The 23,378-nt window shown below is 39.5% G+C and overlaps 1 protein-coding gene across 2 annotated transcripts; it reads left to right on the top strand.

Annotated features, from left to right (window-relative positions):
• Nucleotides 1-527: 527 nt before the first annotated feature.
• Nucleotides 528-21,645, top strand: LOC147391989 (phospholipase A I-like protein). 2 transcript variants are annotated; one of them, XM_086457424.1, is made up of 18 exons: nucleotides 528-1,195; nucleotides 2,665-2,812; nucleotides 2,901-2,976; nucleotides 3,104-3,257; nucleotides 3,341-3,550; nucleotides 3,638-3,883; nucleotides 4,008-4,170; nucleotides 4,265-4,525; nucleotides 4,614-4,735; nucleotides 5,180-5,341; nucleotides 5,493-5,661; nucleotides 5,841-5,977; nucleotides 6,731-6,869; nucleotides 18,690-18,896; nucleotides 19,066-19,546; nucleotides 19,641-19,857; nucleotides 19,942-20,031; nucleotides 20,895-21,645. In XM_086457424.1, exons 1-18 carry the CDS (start codon nucleotides 698-700, stop codon nucleotides 21,336-21,338), a joined length of 3,924 nt encoding a protein of 1,307 aa, XP_086313550.1. In that variant the 5' UTR covers nucleotides 528-697; the 3' UTR covers nucleotides 21,339-21,645. The 2 variants fall into 2 exon arrangements, with proteins under 2 accessions (XP_086313550.1, XP_086313549.1); XM_086457423.1 differs by having other exon boundaries at nucleotides 2,898-2,976.
• The last annotated feature ends 1,733 nt before the right edge of the window (nucleotides 21,646-23,378 follow it).

The following is a 23,378-nucleotide window of genomic DNA, read 5'->3' as shown; positions in this document are numbered from 1 at the left end:
CTTGACATGAAAGTGGATAGGAACCATTGATGTGTTCCACTCGTATCTTGAGGAAAGGCATCTATGGTTCCCATACACTTTCATGTCAAAGTGTGCGATGTGAGGTCCAATCCTGAGGTTACTTCAACATTTTTCTTCATAGTTATACCAATGAATTCATTGATTATAAAAGTGCCGAATTCACTGGAAATGCATGTTTTGATAATTAAAATGAACAGTGTACTGTAACCGGAATTTGGACATAAGTTGAATCTGTTTTGGGAAAAAAAACAACAAAGAATTAGCACACCAATCTTGGGATGCTCTTAGAATAAGTTGGCGTGGCAATAGAAACTCTCTTTTTGGAGTTTAGACTAGTCTTATTCGACTCGTGAATCGTCTAGATGATTCGATACGACGTGTTGTGAGTGGAGTCGAGTTTTCACGTTTTAATCAAACAAACACACTTCAAAGGTAAAGGGTATATTCGTAATTTTAAATGCCAGGCCAAATCTAGAATTATTTCCTATTTGTACCAAACCATCAACTTCTGAGAGAAGGAAGAAACCTTTCTTCAGTTTATGATCTCTCTGTAAATCTCCCGCCATTAAAATCAGTTTATTTATCTCTCAAAAAAACCCTAACCCTAATCCCAAAATTAATCGATCAAAAGATTCAAAATTCTCTCTGTAAAAACCCTGGAAATCTAAAAAGGAAAATGTCATGGGGATTGGGATGGAAACGCCCCTCTGAAATCTTCCATCTCACATTAAATTATGGAGATGACGACAATGTCGATGATCCTCCTCGTTCTTCTTCTTCGTCGTCTTCTTCAGATGAATTAGGGCTTCGATTGGAATTAGATTGGTCTGCTGGTGATGATGAAGATCAGGTCGCTCTTAGGCTTCAATCTCAGCTGATGGTTGCTCTTCCACCACCACAAGACTCAGTTGTTGTTAAACTTCATCATAAGGAGGAGGAAGGAGAGGAGAATGTAGGCGTCGAGATGATGGTTGTGAGGCGGAGAGAGCCATTACGAGTTGTTAGGATGTCAAAGACTGTTGGGTCAGGTCAACAGAGCGATGGAATCGGAGTTTTGACTCGGTTGGTTCGGTCGAATCTGGCACCATCGGCTGGTCTTGGTGATGGATTATGGGGTTTTGCAGAGCATTGGAAGAGCGTTACCAGGCTCAGTCTCTGTGGATGCAGCTTGTCTGTGAGTTTCGTTATTTTTGTAGAATTAAATTGGGATTTATGATTTTTTACTTTCAATTAAGTTTGTTTGGTTTATAAAGTTGCCGTCTTTGATTTATGGAGCAAACATGGTTTCAAAACTCATCTGAAACCGAGACATATTGCCCGACTCGTCTTGTTATCAGGCATGGACGAGATGGACAGACAAGTCAATGTATAGGATGAGATTTAAAACCCCACGTTCATTTTTCTCATTGTTGAGCGAGACATCTCAAACGTATCGGAAAACTCATCCAAGATGACTCGGTATCAGGCATGGACAAGACGTGACACAAAACCGAATTTTAAAACCATGGGGGCAAATGAGTTTTATGGTTTAAGGAATTATTGGTTGTTCCATGAATTATTGTGTACTTTGTTTCAATTTGCAATGGGATTAAATGATTGCATTTGAGCTATCTTGTTGCAATGTTAATCTCGATATATTAGTAATTTTAATGTGTAATGAGTGTTAGAAGTCCCAAATAAGTGCTTTGATTACCAAGAGTTTGAGGGCTTTTTTTATTGCTTCAATCCACAACCTCAACGTTACATTACAATATGTCAACCAACTAATCTATGGCTCAAAGTCCTTGAACTTGTAATCAGTAACATGGGATTTTTGTTACAGGATGCAATTTTGTTCATCCACCCCTGAATAGTAGCCAAACCAAACTATCCCATTGAAGCTATCCAGGAAAAAAGAAAAAGAAATAAAAAAGAGCAATGTTGTGGGCATAAGTTCTTGTTTTGGTGCGGGCCTCACGTGTTTGAGCTTAGGCACATATCTTAGCTTGTTCTATTATCTTGGCCAATAAATCGATATTGATAGTTAGAAGAAAATTTTGCAAAAATGATTTTTTGTCTACTTGTTCATCATGACTACTATTTAGATCTAGATGGATAGTTGGGTTTCCACCATCCTGGATTTCACAAATCCTTCAGTGAGGGTTTTGAATGTTTTTTTTTTTTCTTTGAAGTCAGCGTCTTGTTTTTGGCAGATCTAGACATGGATAAACGAGGTATATGTATGTTTTCCTTTGAAGCTGTTAGAACTTCTGTTTGGTGGTTGTAATATTTTTCCTTGATAAAAGTTCTGTGATGCTAGTCAAATAATACAAGATTTATCAAGTTATGCTCCACCATTCATCTGGGAACTTACTTAAGGTTCGAAGAATGAATGTTTTAGAGAACCTAGGGCATATGACATGGTATTCTGTGATTTCAAGGCCAATGATATTGTTTCAGTTCCTAATTTAGTAAGAACCTCTTTTTGTTGGACATGAATTAGGGAGCTGAATCTTCTTCTTTTTTAATTCAATTTATTTTGTGTGTGTGTGTGTGGGGTGGGGGGGGGGGGGGGGGGGGGGGGGCTTTCAAGAAAAATACTTGGGTTATTAATCATAGTCAGAGTTTTCTTACATACTTGTTGATTTTTTGACATATTATCAGGTACTTCCAGTAGAATTAACTCGATTGCCACTTCTTGAGAAGCTATATCTTGATAACAATAAGCTATCCCTTTTGCCACCGGAGCTTGGTGAACTGAAAAATTTGAAAGTACTCGGAGTTGACAACAACATGCTGATCTCAATACCTGGTAAACTTGGATTCAGTCTAGGTCAATTTAGTCTTATGCATGATTTCTTTTCACTTGTGTGATCCTGTTTGAAACCTGTAAGCAGTAGAGCTCAGGCAGTGTGTTGGATTAGTGGAGTTGTCTCTGGAACATAACAAACTTGTCCGCCCCCTTCTTGATTTCAGGTCATTCAACAAGCAATCAACATCTTGAATCTTCCTTTCATTTCTTTCACCGCTTTCTGTTTGATGTTGCTTATAGGGTCTAAAATTTACTCTCTAATGTAAAATATTCATCTTCAATTAATGGCAGGGCTATGGCTGAGCTACGTGTTCTTAGGCTATTTGGCAATCCCCTTGAATTCCTGCCGGAAATATTGCCCCTGCACAAACTGTGCCACTTGTCTCTTGCAAATATCAGGATTGTGGCAGATGAAAATTTAAAGTCTGTGAACGTGCAAATAGAGGTAATAGATGGTGCAGATATGTTTAGTAAGTCATTAAATTCATCGAATTTTATCCGGTAAAAGATCTTTTTTGGTGGTCACAGACGGAGAACAGCTCCTATTTCATTGCATCTAGGCACAAACTGAGTGCCTTCTTCTCTCTTATTTTCCGTTTTTCTTCTTGCCATCATCCTTTATTAGCATCTGCACTGGCCAAAATCATGCAAGACCATGGAAATCGTGTTGTTGTTGGTAAAGATGAGAATGCTGTGCGGCAACTTATAAGTATGATAAGCAGTGATGATCGCCATGTGGTATGTATGTAACCGTAGCTTTGGTTAGTTGTATTGATCGAATGTTCTTGCCTTGGGATTAATTCAACTTGCTCTTCCTTGTGGCAGGTTGAACAAGCATGCTCCGCTCTTTCATCACTCGCTGCGGATGTTTCTGTGGCAATGCAGTTGATGAAGTCTGATATTATGCAGCCTATTGAATCAGTCTTGAAATCTGTGGTCCCAGAAGAATTAATTTCTGTGTTGCAAGTTGTGGTCAACTTAGCCTTTGCCTCCGATGGTGTAGCTCGAAAAATGTTGACCAAGGATGTATTGAGATCGCTGAAAGTGTTATGTGGCCACAAAAACGCAGAGGCAAGTTTATAACTATATTGTTGAAATTTACATGGTTTCCTTTTATTTCTTTCTTTTTTAAAGAAAACTTTATGTCTTAAACCTATGACATGGGCGCACAATATTGGAACTTATCTTTTGTCAGGTTCAAAGATTAGCTCTACTTTCTGTTGGTAATTTGGCCTTCTGTTTGGAAAATCGTCGCATTCTAGTTACTTCTGAAAGTTTGCGTGAACTTCTACTCCACTTGATGGTTGCACCTGAGCCCCGTGTGAATAAAGCTGCTGCCCGTGCTTTGGCAATCCTTGGTTTGCTTCTTTGATCTCATATATCTGCTCTCTTTTTTTCTTTTTTTGAGTTCCTGTAAATATTAATTTTTCCTGTTCCTTTGCCCCTACTTAGGGGAGAATGAAAATCTGCGCCGAGCACTAAAAGGGAGACAAATTGGGAAGCAAGGGTTGCGTATACTTTCAATGGATGGGGGTGGCATGAAAGGTCTGGCAACTGTCCAGATTCTTAGAAAAATTGAACAAGGAACTGGGAAGCGTATACAAGAGATGTTTGATCTTATTTGTGGTACATCAACTGGTGGTATGCTTGCTGTTGCTCTTGGAATCAAACAGATGACCTTGGATCAGTGTGAAGAAATATACAAGAAGCTTGGTATATACATTGCATTATGACACTTATGTCCTAGGTCTCATTTTTATTCTTAATTTATTCATACCATTCTACAATTGTGTTTCCTCAGGGAAACTTGTGTTTGCTGAACCTATCCCGAAGGACAATGAAGCTGCAACTTGGAGAGAAAAATTTGATCAACTCTATAAAAGTTCATCACAGAGTTTTAGAGTTGTTGTCCATGGATCTAAAGTATGGAAAATTCACATTCCTTTCTTTTTGGCTTTGGATCATCATCACTTAGATATGGATATTTTTTGAAATATAGATTTAAAAACAGGTTTAGCAATAAATAAATAAAAAATCATATTTCTTGACAAAAGGTTGCATATCTTGCAGGAAATGGATGTTCTTTTATCACATTAACTCTCAAAAATCTCCTAGGGAGACTGAGAGTTAATGAGATATTTATATTTGTAATCCCATGAGTTTATTTAACTTATTTTCTTTCCTTTTTCTTTTGTAAACTTTTGATATGTAAATTTCCTATTTTTCTTTTTATGATTTCCCTTCACCTGTCACAAAAAACCTGGAGGAAAAGTAATATTTGGGAGTTTTCTTTTTGAATTAATTCCTGAAAATGAGATTTATGACTAAGCCCAATAACGGGGCACCTGATCTTAAACTGTCTTGCAGCATAACGCAGATCAATTTGAGCGGTTGCTGGAAGAGATGTGTGCTGACGAGGATGGCGACCTGTTAATAGAGTCGGCTGTGAAAAGCATTCCCAAAGTTTTTGTAGTAGCAACACTGGTTAGCCAGATGCCAGCTCAGCCTTTCCTGTTCCGTAATTATCAGGTGCGTAACAAAGGTATCCTAAGTTTTTTGAAATGGACATATCTTTACTTGGGAGAATAGTTACTTGTATATGATTTTGCAACATTCTAGAAATCTCAAGCATATATCTTTTCCTTCTTCTTGTCTGACCTCTGTTCATTTCACATTATAGTATCCTGCTGGCACACCGGAGATGGCTTTAGGAACAACAGAAATTCCAGCTAGTAATGGGATTGGAACAGCAGCTACTAGTGCCTTTGTTGGAAGCTGTAAACATCATATTTGGCAGGCTATAAGAGCGTCATCTGCTGCTCCATATTATCTTGATGATTACTCTGATGGTATTTTCTTATTATTCTTACTTGAAATAAGTCATTCTTTTGGTTTCTATTTTTTTATAAAGATAAATGTGTTAAAATAGAAAAAAGTAGTACATTTTTGGAGCCTGGGAGTGTGGCTCAACCACACCATTGCAGTTCATTCTGGTCCTAAATGTTCTTTTGCTCCCTTACTTTTACAGATGTTAACCGCTGGCAAGATGGGGCGATTGTAGCAAATAATCCTACTATTTTTGCTATAAGAGAAGCACAACTTCTATGGCCTGATACAAAAATTGACTGTTTAGTTTCCATTGGATGTGGTTCTGTTCCAACTAAGGTAACTGAGGAATTGTTTCTTATTTGTGCAAGAGGTTTTTCAGGATTCTGTCTCAAATGAATTTTTTTATTATAAAAAAGTGTTCATATACACTCCAATAACAGAAGGTGTGGCTTTGGACAGCGTTGAATAAAGGAACAAACTTCTTTTAGCCAACTCCAAAATATTTGGGTTAAAGCCTCAATTAAAAATGGTTTCATTGATGGTTGTAAGGTGATAGTGGCAACTTTATCTTGAAATGTTGCATGTTGGAATGATGATGTCATTACAATTTGTATGGCGTCATTATCACCATTTCCAAATCTAAATTGAGGTGTTATTATAAACTTCCAACCTCAAGTATGATACCAGTGTCCTTTTATTTTGTTCCAAATACATTTTTAGATTTTAAATTCTACACCCAATCTTCAAATATATATTTTTTAAATTAATGCATTTTTATTTTCTTAATTTTCTATATATTATTGAAAACAATGGAAAGTTGTCTAAAATCATACAAGTAAGCACCAACATCAGACTACCTACTTGTACATTGTTTGGTAGGAAAACTCTTAAATATTGCTGGCTACCCCAATTGGGTTTCTTGCTAGATTTAAATGAATAATTTACATTAGACTAGGAGAAGGCTTCAAACAAATTATTTCCATCCATATAAGCTTTACCTACTTAAATCTACTTATTTGGGAGTTACAGTGGTGTGGACCTTGTTGGGTCTATTCATTTTTTCTTCATTTAATGAGTGTGTTTATGTAGACTCGAAAGGGTGGGTGGCGTTATATGGATACTGGTCAGGTGCTGATTGAGAGTGCATGCTCAGTGGATCGGGTGGAGGAAGCACTTTACACATTGCTACCTATGCTTCCTGAAATACACTATTTTCGGTTCAATCCAGGTGAAATGTTGATTTTTGTTTTTTGGGTTAGAATAATACTATTGAAAAAAATTATGTAGTTTTTTCTTGATAAATATAAGATGGATTTTGTTAACACACGTTAAGCTGCATTTAATACACCTTGGAAATAAGCATTTGAGGGTATATTTGGTTTTTAAAAAAAATATTGAAGGCATTTTTTTATAGGAAATTCAATTTTCAAAGTGTTTCTAATGCAGCTTAACATGTGCCCTTAGGGCACATGTTAAAAAAACCATATAAGATATATTACCAAAAAGGGTGAAGGGCAAGAGGACCTACCTACAAAGCAGTCCCTACAAGACTAGGGACAGGAACAACATAAGACCAACCAAAAACATCAGAAAGACACAATCAGCTACCTACTCTCATTACAAACCAAATCCCAATTAAAAACAAAATCCTCAAAAAAGACTCCCTTTAAGTCTTCGAACTGTTGCACCAATAGAGCAACATCCCCAAGATGTTGATAATAAAGTGTTCAGAATCCTACTATTTCTCAGTGAAAACCCAGCTATTGCTCCTTCCACAACCCTCAACAAATGGCAATTGGAATCAAAGACCAAAGAATCCTATTTTGCCTCAAAAACTGTACTGCTGGAAGAACCAGATTGGTTTGGAAAAGACGAAAGAAATGAGACCAAATAATGTGAACAAAGTTGCAATGGACTACGAGATGATTAAGCGATTTGCCTGTTTTGCACATGTAACAGTAGTCAACCAATGTGATCCTTTTATGAATAAGGTCATCTGTTGTAAGAATCATGGCAGCTGACCATATGTAAAAGGAAACCTTATATGGGCTCAAGCTGATTCCAAATGGATGAAGATGGAAAGGTAGAATATGTGTTATTATCAGACAAGGACTGGTAAAAAGTTTTTTTTTTTTTTTTTTTTGTGCCTTCCAAAAAATGGGCTTGTAAAAAGATTTCAGTGAGAACACATTACCTTTACCTTGCAACCATATCCAGTGATCGTGTGACATGAGTGGAACAACCTAGCGATGGAGTCCTCTTTGATCAATTGACTCTGCCAATTAAGTTACTCTTTAGATCACATATAGCATAGCTGAATTTTATTCAGGGGGCTGTACAGTTGAAACAATTTTTGTTTCTCCTGCAGCATTATCAGTTTTATACATAACAAAATAAGACAAGATCTGCAGAATATCATAACAATTGCTATTGTTTCCCAATCTGATTGGTTTCTGTCAATCTTCTGCACAAACACGATACCAGACGCTGGGCATGGCTTTCTATGTTTTATTCCAAAATTCTGTTGTACCTATCAAGAAAAAAAAAATTTCCATCTTCTTTTTCTTCTCCTCTAGTTTCTACTACCATCGTTAGAGTTTCTAAAAATAAATACCAGACCTGTTACACATCGCCTGAATTTGAAGTTCCGCTATTTGCATTTGTCCTAGTCCATTTGGAAGCATCCTGTAAGGATTATTTTTTGGATAAACCTTCCTATTGGGATTTTGATGATTTGGTTAAACAAATCTAAACTTGAAAGGGTCGAAAATATGGAATAAACTTTTTTGTATTAGCATTCCTCTTTCACAAGTTTACACTGGTTCTCCTTATAGGAGATGGTACAAACACAAAATCAGGAAACTGATTACAATAGCTAGCTGGCCTAACTAATTTCCTAATTTACAACATTGATTAATATTCTATTTACAGCAAATATTCACAGCTAGCAAAACTCCTAATATTCGGTAATATTAACACTCCCCCTCAAGCTTTTTTGAAGATATCCTCCATAGCCAGCTTATCAATTAGTCTGTCCAACTGTCTTGTAGGAAGTCCCTTTGTAACCACATCTGCAACTTGCTCGGTGCTAGAAATGTACAACATACAGATCAATCCGTTTTTGAGCTTTTCCTTGATGAAGTGTTTGTCTACCTACACGTGCTTTGTTCTGTCATAAAGCACTGGATTGTGAGTGATCAAAATTGCAGTTTTATTGTCACAGTACACTTTCATAGGTAACGAATTAGAGGTCTTCAACTCTTCAATAGTCTCTTAATCCACAACAACTCACAAATTTCATGAGCAACTGATCTAAACTCGGCCTTTACGCTACTTCTTGGTACCACATTCTGCTTTTTACTCCGTTAGATGATAAGGTTGCCTCCAACAAACGTGCAGTAACCAGAAGTTGACTGTCTATCAATAGCACTCCCAACCAAATCCGCATCAGTATAGGCTTCAACTTGCAAATGCCCACAGTTTTTTAACAGTAGACCTCTTCTTAGGGTCCCTTTTAGGTATCTGAGAATTCTATAAGCTGCATCAAAATGTTCTTGTCCAGGTGAATGCATGAACTGGCTAACCATGCTGACTACAAATGCTATATCTGGACGTGTATGTAAAGTAGATAAGTCTTCGAACAAGTCTCTACTATTACTCACTATTCAGAACTTCTTTATCTTTAGAAGGCTGTAGCTTAAGGTTGGGCTCAATGGGTGTCTCGGCTGGTTTACACCCTAGCAGACCTGTCTCATCAAGTAAATTAAGAATATATTTACGTTGATTCAAAAATATACCTTCTTTGGATCTAGCAAACTCCATTCTAAGAAAGTATTTTAATGCACCCAAATCCTTGATCTCGAAGTCAGCTACAAGTCTCTCTTTTTAGTCTCTCCAATTCTTCATTGTCATCACCTGTCAAGATTATATCATCCACATAGATAATTAAAATTGCAACCTTGCCTTCTCTACTGTGTTTGTAGAACATGGTATGATCAGCTTGGCTCTGACAATAGCCACAACTCTTCACAATTCTCCCAAATCTCTCAAACCAAGCTTTAGGGGACTGTTTGAGACCATATAAAGACTTTTTTAGTCTATAGACTTTGTTTGGTCTTTCCCTCAAACTCAGGTGGTAGAGTCATAGCGACCTCCTCCTCAGGATCTCCATTTAAAAAATCATTTTTTACATCTAATCGGTGTAATGGCCAGCTAAAATTTTTTTTTTTTGAAAAGTATAATGTATTGAGCAAAAGAAGGAGAACTACAAAGAGAGAGGCCGAGAGAGCCTCAAGAACAAACAACAAGCAAAAAGTAGCAAATCAAAGAAAAAACAAAAAAAACAAAAACAACATCACTGATTACATAAAGAGTCCCATCTAAAAACAAAATCGTCGAAGGTAGTCCCCGCGAACTCTATATTCTGCTTCGACCAAATGTATAACAGACCCAAAATTTCCAAGAATCTTGCACGAGTGGTACTGCTCTTGTTGTTGAACACTCTGTTGTTTCTCTCGTTCCAGACTCCCCAAGCAATAGCCGAGGGAAGCATAGCCCATAGGATCCTTTTTCTGATGTGGAAAGCGTTATTGGTCCATTCAACTAACACCGAAGAAAACTTACGAGGGAGGACCCAGTTCATACCGAACATACCAAGGAAGATTGACCAAATATTATAAGAAAAAGAACAATGGACTAAAGTATGATCAACAGATTCTCCATCACTCAAGCATAATGGACAGCCATTGGGAATGATCCAACCCCGCACAATCAAATTATCCAACGTAAGAATCTTACCAAGGGCGGCCAACCAAACAAAAAAAGATATTTTAGACGGAACTAACCTGGACCAAGTGATTGAGCCCAATAAGGGTCGCTCAGCTTCGAAAGAAAGCCATTTAAAGAAAGACCTGACAGAAAATCTCAAATCCTTAGCCCTTGTCCATTCCCACTTATCCTGTTCGTTGTCGTTGAGGTTAGACGTATGTAGAAGATCAAGGAGAGATGTCACCTGAGTTAACTCCCAGTCATTAAAGTTTCTCCTGAATCCCAAGTCCCAAGTAGGGCCAGACTCGTTGCGAACCAAACACTGCTGAATAGAGCGGTTCTTCTTAATAGAACAAGTGTACAGAGACGGAAATTGAGTTGCCAGAGGCGATGTACCGCACCAACTATCCTCCCAAAATCTAATTCTATCTCCCGAACCCGCTTTAAATCTAATCCCTCCTTCGAAGTCTTCACTCCCTTTAAGAATCCCTTTCCAAACACTGCACCCATATGAATCTCTAGACACACCACTATACCAACCTAACCTTTTCTCCCCATACTTGGCCTTAATAACCTTTCTCCACAAACTGCTCCTTTCCTCACCGAATCTCCAAAGCCATTTTCCTAACAGCGCTCTATTAGCTAATCTAAGCCCCCTAATTCCCAACCCCCCGCTCTTTTTGGGCATGCAAACAATTTTCCATTTGACCAAATGATACTTTCTCATACCATTCCTGTCGTTCCATAAGAAATTTCTCATGAGCCTTTCCATCCTAATTTCGACGGATCTTGGGAGTGTAAAAAGCGATAGGAAGTAAACTGGAATACTCATTAAAGTGTTTTTGATCAAAGTAACCTTCCCTCCTTTCGACAAATAATTGGACTTCCAAGTGCTCAACCTTTTCTCCAGTCTCTCAAACACCCCATCCCAAATTTTGATACTATTATAAGGTGCTCCCAAAGGTAATCCCAAATATGTCGTGGGCAAGGTACCATACCCACAACCCAACATCGTGGCCAACAAGTGAATATCTGTTTCCTCACCTACCTCGTAGAGCTTACTCTTGTGCAGGTTTATGTGTAAACCTGACATTGCCTCAAAGCAGCACAGTAAAACACGAAGCGCCCTCACCTGATCCCTCGAGTGCTCCAAAAAAACTAGTGTGTCGTCCGCAAATTGAAGGTGAGAAATCAAAGGACCATCTTTCACTCTGAACCCCGAAAGCTTGCCTATATCAACCGCTCTTGTAAAAAGTCTACCCAAGGCTTCAGCTATAATGAGAAACAAGAACGGAGATAAAGGGTCCCCTTGCCTCAATCCTCTTGAACCCCTAAAAAAACCTGCCGGACTCCCATTGACAAGAATCGAAAAAGACACTGTTGTGACACATTTCATTATCCAACTGATCCACCTCTCTCCGAAACCCATCCTACCCATCATGTACTCTAAGAAATCCCAGTTCACATGATCATAAGCCTTTTGAAGATCAATTTTCCCTATCATTCCCCCTTCCTTATTCTTAATCCTAGAATCCAGACACTCATTAGCTATCAAAACTCCATCTAAAATTTGCCTACCCTTAACGAAAGCCCCTTGCTCCTCACCAATCAAACTAGGAATAACTTTCTTCAACCGGCTCGCTAACACTTTGGATATAATCTTGTAAACCGAGCTAACCAAACTGATGGGTCTAAGATCTTCTATCCTATCCGTCCCAGTTTTCTTAGGGATCAATGCCACGAAAGTGCTATTAAGGCTGTACTCCATACATCTCTTATCTTGCAGTTCCTTGATGACCTCCATAAAATCTCTCGAGACAATATCCCAACAATGCTTGAAGAATTCCATGTTAAAACCATCCGGTCCCGGAGCCTTATCCCCACTCATCGAAAAAAGAACAGACTTAACCTCCTCCTCCCCTATTTGTCTTTCTAACCACACCCTCTCCTCCTGATTCAGAGACTTAAACTCTAGATTATCCGGCCGCGGTCTTAAGGGTTCCTTTTCCTCATACAGATCTTTGTAGAAACTCACTACTCCATCCCTAACTTCCTCCTCTCCTACCCTCATGACATTTTTTATGTTGAGTTTGTCAAGCTGGTTGCTTCTTCTATGGAAGTTGGCTATTTTGTGAAAAAATTTTGTATTATTGTCCCCTTCTTTCAACCATTTGACCCTTGATTTTTGTTTCCAACTTATCTCCTCCATGAGCGCCACTCTTTGGAATTCTAGTTTCAATTCCATTCTCCTGCTTCTATCATCTGAATCCAAAACCCCTTCTTCTTCCTTCTTATCCAAGGTTTCGATATCTATCAAAATTTCCTTTTTTTTCTCAACAATACTCCCCAGAACCTCCTTGTTCCACCTCTTCAACTTATCTTTCAGAAATTTGAGCTTCTTCTTAAACACAGATCCCGGGTTTCCTACTGAAGGACACTCGTTCCACCACTTCCTAATGAGGTCTGAGAAGTTAGGTTGCACCAACCACATGTTCTCAAACCTAAAGGGAAGAGGGTATTGTCTAGGATGGCCTGCTTCTAGAAAAATGGGGGTGTGATCTGAGACTGGGCTAGGACTAGCTGAATGAATCACATTTTGAAACTTTTCATCCCACTCACTGTCAACCAGGAACCTATCTAATCTAGACAACCTAGGGTTACCTTGATTATTAGACCAGGTGAAACGTCTACCTAGGAGAGGGAAGTCCATCAAGCAATGTCTTCCAATAAAAGCGTTGAAATTTCTCATCCCCCTGGTAACAATCGAACCCCTATTCTTCTCATAAGTAAATCTGGTAACATTAAAATCCCCGCCCAAAACCCATGGTTTCTCCCAATAACCCGCTACATCTTCAAGTTCCTCCCAAAATTGCCTTCTCTCCCTATTGATAGTAGGGCCATAAATCCCTGAAAACACCCATTGAAAATCTTCATCCCGTTTCCTGCATAAGATAGACACTGAGAAAGCCCCAACTAAATTGTCTGTCACTTGAATCCACTCCTTATTCCACATCATAATAATACCGCCAGCTGAACCTAAAGCAGGAAGAGCTATCCACTCAATGTTTCTCCCCCAGATTTCCTTAATAATCTTATCATCACATCTAGCTAGCTTCGATTCCTGAATCGTTACAATGAGAGGATTTTTGCTCCTGATAAAGGATTTCACTGCTGCCCTTTTTCTCCTATCCCCTAGACCCCTAACATTCCAAGAAAGAACTTTTAGCGACATTGGACACCTAAAAAAAACCCTCAACCAACACAAACTCCTACAATTTCTCCTTTCTAACCAACACCTTTTCCGCTCTTGTTCTGATTAACCTCCTTGTCATCTCCATAGGGGCAACCACTACTAACTCATTATTCTCACCGTCCCTATAACTTCGGATTTCCTGAGAATCCTCGAAGGCCACTTGCTCATATCTGTCCTCAATTCCATACACTTGATTGATGCGCTTGCACTCCTCATCTAGAGTAGTTCTATCTCGCAAATCCCCTACAGCCACTCTCAAAATTAGGGAAGACTCCCTGTCCTCTACTTCTGAGACTAGGCCAAAGTCTTCCGCTAAATTCAACGCATTACTAACTAGCCATTCCACCGTCTCTAATTCTGTTCTGACTATCCCTTCCTCACGATTTTCTAGTGTCGGTGCACCCATGTCTCTCTCAGCCCAACTTCCATCCCTATACACCTCTGTTTGGTTTGTAACTTCCCCCTTCCTTGTTAACTGAGTGGAGAGAAATGGAACCAGAGCTAACTCACTGTCATCTTTCCTGTTCTCCTTTCTACCTTCATTCTCTCGGACAAGTTCAAAGGACTGAAGGGAATCGATGAAGGCTGAAGGATACCAATGCCTGTACTTAGAGAAAACATCACGTGGACCACAAAACGGAATATCTTCATATAAAAATAAAGACGAAAACACAAGACAAGATTGGCCACTTAAACGGGGGTACTGACCAGGAGACATCAAAAATACCTCAGGACAGCTGAATGGACCTGTTACGACTATCTCCATAGAAGTACCCACGATCCTATGCTCCTCACGCCTGTTGCTAAGGGTTTCCACAACTTTCATATTAGCTGAGTGTTGCCAAAGATCAGTACGCAATCTATCCCAGATTCTAGTTACCGCCACAAGATGGTGATTAGAATGCTCCTTAACGCTCTTCTCCTTCCCTAAGGCTTTTGTAGTCTTTGTTGCCTCAAAGTGATCCACTGCAGAATATGAGATACCAACACTAGAAGTGGTTTGTCCCGTTTCCTTAGCTACCAAGCCTGTGCTGATCTTCTGATTCCTTTCCTGACTGTCCCTTTCTCTGGTAATAGTCGAACAAAGGTCCATTACCTTCGAAGTACAGCTGTCAACCGCCCCATTCTCAGGCTGCATCCATGTTTTCAACTGCCCCGTCATAACCTTCTTTGAAGCCCCCCTACCGATGTACTTGGACTGACCTCTTGGAGATGTAATCAAAGCATTACCTTCCATCTGACTGAAAATGTCGCTGAAACCGCTGCACTTAAGATTCCTCAAATCAGGTTCCTTGCATCTCTCCATACAATTCCCCACCTCTTCATTCCCTTCGTAGCTTAAACTCTGCCCAAATTCTCTGATCTCACCACCGACAACACCTTGTGCCTCACCTACTGTAGATGGGATTTCCTCTACGTTGAATCCCGTCCAGGCCCCATGCTCCACGGCCTTTTTAGAAATTCTCTCTATAGAATCTGGATGCTGGGAAGATAACACCTGTATTGACTTCGTTAGCAAATTCCTCACGATGCCTATAATGGTCTCTATGGAACTGTTATCACGTCTGTGGGCCTGTTTTACCCTCAGTTCGAACCTCCTAATACTTGGGCCTTTTCGAATGTGAGCCCGGATTTTTCTAAACATACCTGCTGCCTTCTTAACCAGGCCTGGGTCAGCTGCCTTAATGACCATGTTATCTTCCATTGGGCCTTTGCAACCCAGCCCACCATTACCCACATTGCCACTCTTATCTGATGTGGGCCTCCCACCATCCCCTTGGGCCCCTACATTGTTCTGCCCAATATCACCTTCATTGGATTTGGTGCACTCTACTAACCCATGCTTACGCAGCCATCTAGTGTAAGCTAGGTTTCTAGCTGCCCTACATAATAAATATACCATACGCACTTTCTTATCAATCCTGCAACGTGGCTGTAACCTACCATTTTGGGCTACGCGTGTCCCAAAATACTGACGATTTTTGAAATATCTGTTAACTCGCACGCAACCTTTACCGAGACTTGATACTGCCCCTTCGTTATTGATAATACCAGGTATCTTCTTCTCCACATTTCCCACTTCTTCTTCTGACTGTAAGTTCCCCTCGGTTGCTTGACTACCAGGTCCAACTGCAACTCTAACTCCAATGTCTTCTCCTTTTCCCAACCCCACTTTGGACTCCAGCCTTTGAGCCTCTTCTCCTATCACCTCCACGCCTAGTTTATACCGAAATCCATCCACCCATAGATACAAACCTCGCAGCATCTTCCATGGACAGCATCCAACTTTTAACTTCGCTCTATCCAACCTCGCACAGACTAAGGTTTTTGGGTCTACCTCCAAAAGACCGCCTAGCTGTGTTCCTATCTTTCGAAAGGCATCGTTAGTCCACTGATGGAATGGCAGCCCGCTAATGCCCACCCAAGTTCCTCCTTCATTCCAAGTTGGTGATATTGCATTGCAATCAGCGAACCAAGGACGTAAATCGAAGGAATCGGTACCCACCGAAACAACTCTTCTTAAGTTTACCTTCTGAAATTCTGATCTATTACCCACCATCAAAATCCGGGTGAGGGGTTCCCATGCTAATAGTTTTAGCTTCTCAGACTTAGACAAGAATTGTTTCATACCAACAAAAAACTCCTCCCAATCTGCATCCATTGAACTCGCTCTGCATATAAAAGCCCATCTCCACTTGCCGAATGCTGTACCATTATTGTAAGCTTGTTTGACCACATAATCATGATTCTTCTCCTCACCTGGCGAAGCTGTAGACTCTTTCTTAGACTCGGGTATTATATTAGGAGCCTTCACCCACGGATTGACCGGTCTGCTCTCTGCCACTGGAACCCTCGTCTTCTCATTAGGTTGCAATCGTGTTTTAACTGCAACACTAACTTCTCCCCATCCAATACCCCTTAACCCTGCTGGGAACACAATCCCCCGTGAACGAAATTTATCCGAAAACTGTTGGAGTTTCAGATATCTACCGTAAAGATTTTGGTCCTCCTGAATCATAAATATTCTGCCACCTTTCGAAAATTTTGCCTTGTAAATTTTCGATGAAGTTCTCGCTACATCGAGTTGCTGAGCGACCCACAGTGCTTCATCCTCCATCAGCTGAATTGTTGATTCCATTCTTCTTCCCTTCTCTTTAATCTGTAGCCCTCTCTTATGCTGGATCCATACTTCCTTCAGCTCGAAAATCTTACTCTCTACTCGATGTGTAGAGAAGTTCGCCATCCTTAGTGTTCTCATGTAACACTCCCCTCTCTATTTTAGAACAAACCTACTTAGAAGTTTGCTTGATTTGGGGGGTAAAGGAAAAAAAAAGGAGAGAAACTATCACTTGAAATGGAAATGATTTACCAGCTAAAATTTATATCCAAAGATAATAAGGTTCTTGACTAGGAGAAGTAACAGGAATTGAAGATGAGTTAGGAACAGAACTACCTGTGATATCTGGAGGTCCAGCTCTTGAAGGTCGAGATTGATCATTTCCAAGAGGAATAGGTTGACTTTGACTCTTTTGATGAGGTCCTCTCCGAGTATAAACTAGAGGCTCAGTATTGGGATTTTTTGGACCTAGTTGTAGTGATTCTCCCCTTGTTTCAGATACAGTAATGTTCGACACTATATGACCAGGATTCCCTTCATTGTTTTAATTGATTTTATCACATTGTTCCTGACTTTGAATTTCAGAAATAATAGTAAGATGAGAAGAATGAGGTGAAGTAGTTAAAATCATATTTGGTAAAGGTGTAGGAGATAAATCCCAAAAAAATTTCTTCCATCACCTCATTCTCCCCCTAAAGAGAATTTTTGTGAAAGTAGGATTTATTTTCAAAGAAAGAGACATCCATACTGACATAAATTGTTCTTGTTTGGGGATTAACGGAATTCAAGAGGTGGGTGCAGTTTAGAGTTGGCAAGGGCAACAAGGTCAAATTCTGGGAGGACTAGTGATGCAGGGAAATGGCTTTTTGCAATCTCTTTCCCCATCTCTTCAACCTTCATCTAAGGAAAACTTGCCTGGGGCAGAATACTTGAACCTTGAAGGAAACGAGCCCGCGTGGGATTTGGGTTTCAGGAGAGGTTTCAATGATTAGGAAATATAGGACCTAGCTGAGTTAATGATCATTCTTGATGGAGCTCACTAGAACATCATAGAAGATGCTAGTATGGAGTGGACCTGTACCAAAGGAGCAAACTTCCCCATCAAATCATTCGCCCAATCACTTACAGAGCTCAACAACTATCCTAGTCAACCCCTCGGCTAAGATTGGGGGTTCTAAAGCCCCTTCTAAGGTTCAATTTTTCATTTGGTTCACCACTTTGAATAAACTCCCACGCTAGATCTGCTTATCTCTCATGGTTTTGTGACATCAAATTGTTGTGCTCTTTGTCTTATCAATGGCGAATCTGTTAACCATATTTTATTACACTGTGAGTTGGCCTACGCCATTTGGAGTCATTTCTTTGGTCTTTTCGGGACTTCTTGAGTGCTCCCAAACACTACTTGTCCCTTTTTCAGAGTTGAGATTTGTCATACTTCTCGAGGAGATTGAACATCTTTTGGAGGTTCCTTCCCTTTGCCATTTGTTGGGGAATTTGGCTGGAAAGGAATGGGAGAATTTTTAGAGGGGCGAACTCAAGCGTTTATGATATTTCCCTAAACATTATTTTGTTTTTTTGGTGTAAGTTATACCTTGATTTCATTGGTATCTTCTACGAAGACTTTGTTTTCCGGTGGGAATCCCTAGTAGATCGTTAGGAGAGTCTTAGTTGGTCACCTAGACCGCCTTGTTAGTCTTTTTTGTATCTTTTACCCTCTTTAATGATATATATATATATGTAAGGATTTGAAGATGCTTGTAAGAGGGGTTGTTTTTTGTTTTTTGTTTTTTCTTTTTCTTCTATCCCTTATTCCCTTCTATATCAAGAAAGACATTCTATAGTGTAACTGAAGAACAAAAACTATGATAAAGTTTTATAACTTGGTATTGTATTTATATCCATGTGAACAGTTGATGAACGGTGTGGTATGGAGCTGGATGAGACCGACCCTGCAATCTGGCTGAAGTTGGAAGCTGCAACCCAGGAGTACATCCAAAACAATTGTGAGGCCTTCAGTAATTTACGTGAAAGACTACTTCTACTACACCAAAATGAAGAAAAATGGTCTGAGAAATTGAAGTCCCAGCAGTTTCCTAAAACAAAGCTTTCAAGTGTGGGTATGTGTTGATTGCTTCCTATACTCTCCGGTAATTTATCAGAAAGAGTTTTTTTTTTTTTTTTTTTTTTTTTTGGGGCGGGGGGGGGGGGGGGGGGGGGGGGGGGGGGGGGGAGGATTGTTGTGCACAAGGTAATGTTTATACATTGAAATTTTTTTATATTTTGTAGTGCTCAGCGAGAACAGCCCTTCATTAGGTTGGAGACGCATGGTGCTTCTTTTGGAAGCTTCTCACAGTGCTGATTCAGGAAGAACTGTTCACCATGCTCGGTCACTCGAGACCTTTTGTGCCAGCAATGGCATAAAGGTATCTCTTATAAATAGGATATTAGGACTTTCAAAGGCTGTGCCAGCAACAGCATTTCCTACACCATTTACGTCGCCTATGTTCTCCGGAAGCTTTCCATCAAGCCCATGTCTATATAGTCCTGAAATTGGCCCCCAGAGGATTAATCGAATCGATTTAGTCCCTCCTCTAAGCTTGGATGGCTTTCACGCTGGTAAGGCACCTGGTTCACCAATAAAATCTCCTCCAGGGCCCAGGCAGCTCTCAGTTCCTGTCCAATCATTGCATGAGAAACTACAGAATTCACCTCAAGTGGGCATTGTACATTTGGCTCTTCAAAATGATGTGGTCGGTTCAATATTAAGGTCGATTTTTGGGTAACCCTTCCGCTGGATGAGTTATTTTCACTTGCAGATGTAGATCTATTCTCAGTTTAACATTTGGTTTCCATTTGTTCAGTTGGCAGAATGATGTGTTTGTGGTTGCTGAACCTGGGGAACTTGCAGATAGATTTTTACGTAGTGTTAAATTTAGTTTATTGTCAACCGTGAGGATTCGCAGTAGAAAGGAAACATCAGCCCTTGCAAAGGTTTCGACTGTGGCTGATTTGGTTGCATACAAACCATACTTCCAGGTTGGGGGTATCATCCATCGATACATAGGACGCCAAACACAAGTATGGTTTTCTGATTTTAATTTTATATTATCTTTTCATATTTTCAAAGTAAACAACTAATTGTTCATATGATGGCATGTGTAGGTCATGGAAGATGACCAGGAAATTGGGGCGTATATGTTTCGTCGGACAGTGCCTTCAATTCACTTGACACCTGATGATGTCCGTTGGATGGTAGTTTACTCATTCCATATTTTCTTCATTTATTTTTTCTAGCATGCTTACTTTGTGGCATCAAACATAACTAAATTTCCAGAATAGATTTTCACTTCAACCTTGCAAAATTTTCATTTAACAGAAGAAAAGGAATTTTTATTGAGGTCACCTATGGGAATAACAGCAAACTCCTTCAGAAAAAATTGGTCATTAGTTTAGCAAACAATTAATTTGGGAACATAGCTTCTACTCCTACCTCCATGTACCAGCCTCATTCCAAAATGTAGTTCACCATAAACTTGTATTTGCCCCACTTTGAATCCCACGATGGATCAGTAACTATGCAATCTATATGCTTTTAAACGCTCTGGGTTACCTCCAAATCTCCCATTTTGGATTTACACCACCATTAGTCCCTTTCTTTGCTTTTTCTCTAAGCTGTTGATGCATGAAAAGTGGTTGGCTTCACATGTCTATTTACTGTGGTTCTACTGAGAGTCAAGTACACAAACATGTATGTTAGAAACCATATGCATCTCACTTCAATAACACTTGGATTAGTCTCTGTATTTTGATAGTACCTACCTCTTCCATTCAAGGGGGCACCATACTCCTTGATCTCAGCTGTCAGGATTATCAGATGATCTTAGCCATCCAAGTGATTTTATCCTTTTAGGACAGCCAGAGAGTACTTCTAGCTCTGTAATCCACATGGGCCCTTGACTTTTCAGTAGTTGGAGAAATCTCTTGTTGTCTTGTTATATCTAAAGAAACATTATTAGGGAACCTTGTGCAATTTTTGATTAATAACTATGATGTGCATGTGTTGGGTTGATTTGCTTTTTATGCTCATCTTTGCTACTCCTTTGTGAAATCTCTAGGTTGGAGCATGGAGGGACAGGATCATAATATGCACTGGGACATATGGTCCTACCCCAAGTTTAGTGAAAGCTTTTCTAGACTCTGGTGCCAAAGCTGTTATTTCCCCATCAACTGAACCACCTGACATGCAGTTGACGACATTTCATGGTTCAGGCGAGTTCAACTGGTTGGAGAATGGAAGGTTTGAGATTGGAGATGAAGATGCAGAAGATGAAGTGGTGGAACCCTCCAGTCCAGTCAGTGACTGGGAAGACAGTGACCTGGAGAAAAGTGGGGAACATTCAACGGTTTGGATGGACGAGGAAGAAGAGTTGTCGCAGTTTGTTTGTCTTTTGTACGACACATTGTTCCGGGAAGGTGCTAGAGTGGATGTGGCTCTACATCACGCTCGTCAGTCATATCCAAAGCTGAGGTATTCGTGCCATCTTCCCAGTATACCATAGTGAAGAAACAGATTTACAAAAAATAAAAATAAATAACTAAATAAAATATATGGATACATGTAACAATCAAGTCAAGTGAGAAAATAAGAGGGTAAGATCCCATTTTGAGGCTAATAAAAAGTATCTCTTATCTAAATTTAGTTGTTTGGAGTCTCATTCATCCTAGCAATTTGTATAGATTAAAGTATATACATTTTGAATTTATTGCACTCGTGGCTTTGGTTATTCCTTGATACCTATTTCTTTATCACACTTTTGATGCAAATATTTATTTTATACATAAAATGAGGAAGTGTTTTATTTGTTATCCCCTATTTTGGTATTTTGGTTTGGGAATGATGTGAACCTAAAGCTCATTAGGGCCTCTGTCTTCATGTCTGGAAACCACTAACTGAAATCAGTGGTTAAATTTATTTTATTTGCTCAAAGAAGTTGGTTGTGTAGAGCTATCAATGATTGGTTTTGGATCCAATCGGGGTTGATCAAGGACTTACCTAATGTTGGACCCACTTGATCCCCCCCAACCCCCCTTGTGTCTGGACCCATTGTAGTTTATGTATAGGCTGAATTACAACCAAATCCCATTAGTACTGAATTGGAGCAAACCCAACATCGACTAGACTATGTACCCAAGTGATGATGTCTCCATATTTCTGACCAGTCTGTACTTTCAGTAGGTGTTGGAGCAACCCAACATGGTTATATGGGTTCGTGCCTTGGATTTCTTGTTTAGAGGCGAGTCATTTCGTGTCTGCAGTCGTTTTTAAGGATTGAATAGTTGCGATGACTGTTGGGGCTGTTACATGAACCTTCATTAGGTTTCAACCCAGTCTGCCCTTATGTGGAAATAACTGGTTTCAAAGTTGTTTCCGATCGACAGGAAAGGAACAGAACTCTTATCAACCTTTGCAAAAAAGTTTCCCTTTTTGTCATTTGGGTCCTATTTGATGAATTTAAAAATGCTATAATCAGGATTTAAAGTAATTTGCTTTAGTGCAACATGATGATTTTAGGTTGTGTTGAGATAAAAGATAGTGAAAGTAGAAGTGAACACATTTGATCGACCCTTGATAGAAAGTCGTAATGCTCAAGTTCCATTGAGTTGTGGGTCATACAACCATGGTTTTAAAACTCATCTTGACATCTTTTCTCATCCATGAACGACATCGAGTCGTCTTGGACGAGTTTTCCAACACATTTGAGTCGTCACGTTCAACAATGAGACAAATGAACAATGGTTTTAAATCTTATCTGACACGTTTGACTTGTCTATCCATCTCGTAAGTGGACGATACATCTATCCGTCTCGTTAGCGGACTCGTAAGTGGTCGATACATCTATCCGTCTCGTTAGCAGATGATACCGAGACGCATCGGATGAGCTTTAAAACCATGCATACAACACCCCATTGTTACACACCCATGACATCGATTTATAACAACATTACTCTAGTAGAACTGCCAAAAATAAGTGTCTTACTGTAGTTTTACAGTTCAATATTTCTTTTGAAAGGTGTAGTTTGAATTATGCCTCTTGACCATTTCTTAACATGCTAAAATATAGGGTGATTTAAACATACTCTTCTACGTTTTAGTAAATATGAGAGATATCTTGCATTTTCAAACTGGTGACATGCCCCTTGAACTCAATTTTCTCAAATAAATTAATGAAAATAACATAAATGCCTTCATCTTCAACCTTTGAAAAAAAATCCCTTCATTTTCTTCTTAAAACAAGTCATTTTCAAGCTCTTCAATGCACGATATGACTCTGTTAAGGTTTGAAGGCTGAAAAGAAAAATAACGATATGACTCTGTTAAGGTTTGAAGGCTGAAAAGAAAAATAAAGGATTTTTAGCTAGAGAGATTAAAGATGAGGGCATTTAGGTCTTTTTCATTACTCTATTAACAAGACTGAGGTCAAGAGATGCACCTCATAAGCTCCAAGAGGTTGCAATGGGTAAGGTATCATGAAAACTTACCTAACCCCTTTAATTTACTATGTCTCAACATTCGCATCATCTCACGAGATAAACAAAAT

Source organism: Akebia trifoliata, chromosome 11 (genome assembly GCF_017979445.1).
Source record: "Akebia trifoliata isolate Shusen 1 chromosome 11, ASM1797944v1, whole genome shotgun sequence".
Lineage (NCBI taxonomy): Eukaryota > Viridiplantae > Streptophyta > Magnoliopsida > Ranunculales > Lardizabalaceae > Akebia > Akebia trifoliata.
This window is presented reverse-complemented; position numbering and strand designations above follow the sequence as displayed.

Excerpts from the sequence above, each read along its gene's own strand:
- LOC147391989 (XM_086457423.1), top strand. The coding sequence starts at position 698 with ATGTCATGGGGATTGGGATGGAAACGCCCCTCTGAAATCTTCCATCTC. Across the intron at positions 3,884-4,007 it reads GTGGCCACAAAAACGCAGAG|GTTCAAAGATTAGCTCTACT; the intron begins GCAAGTTTATAA and ends ATCTTTTGTCAG. Across the intron at positions 4,526-4,613 it reads AGAAATATACAAGAAGCTTG|GGAAACTTGTGTTTGCTGAA; the intron begins GTATATACATTG and ends GTGTTTCCTCAG.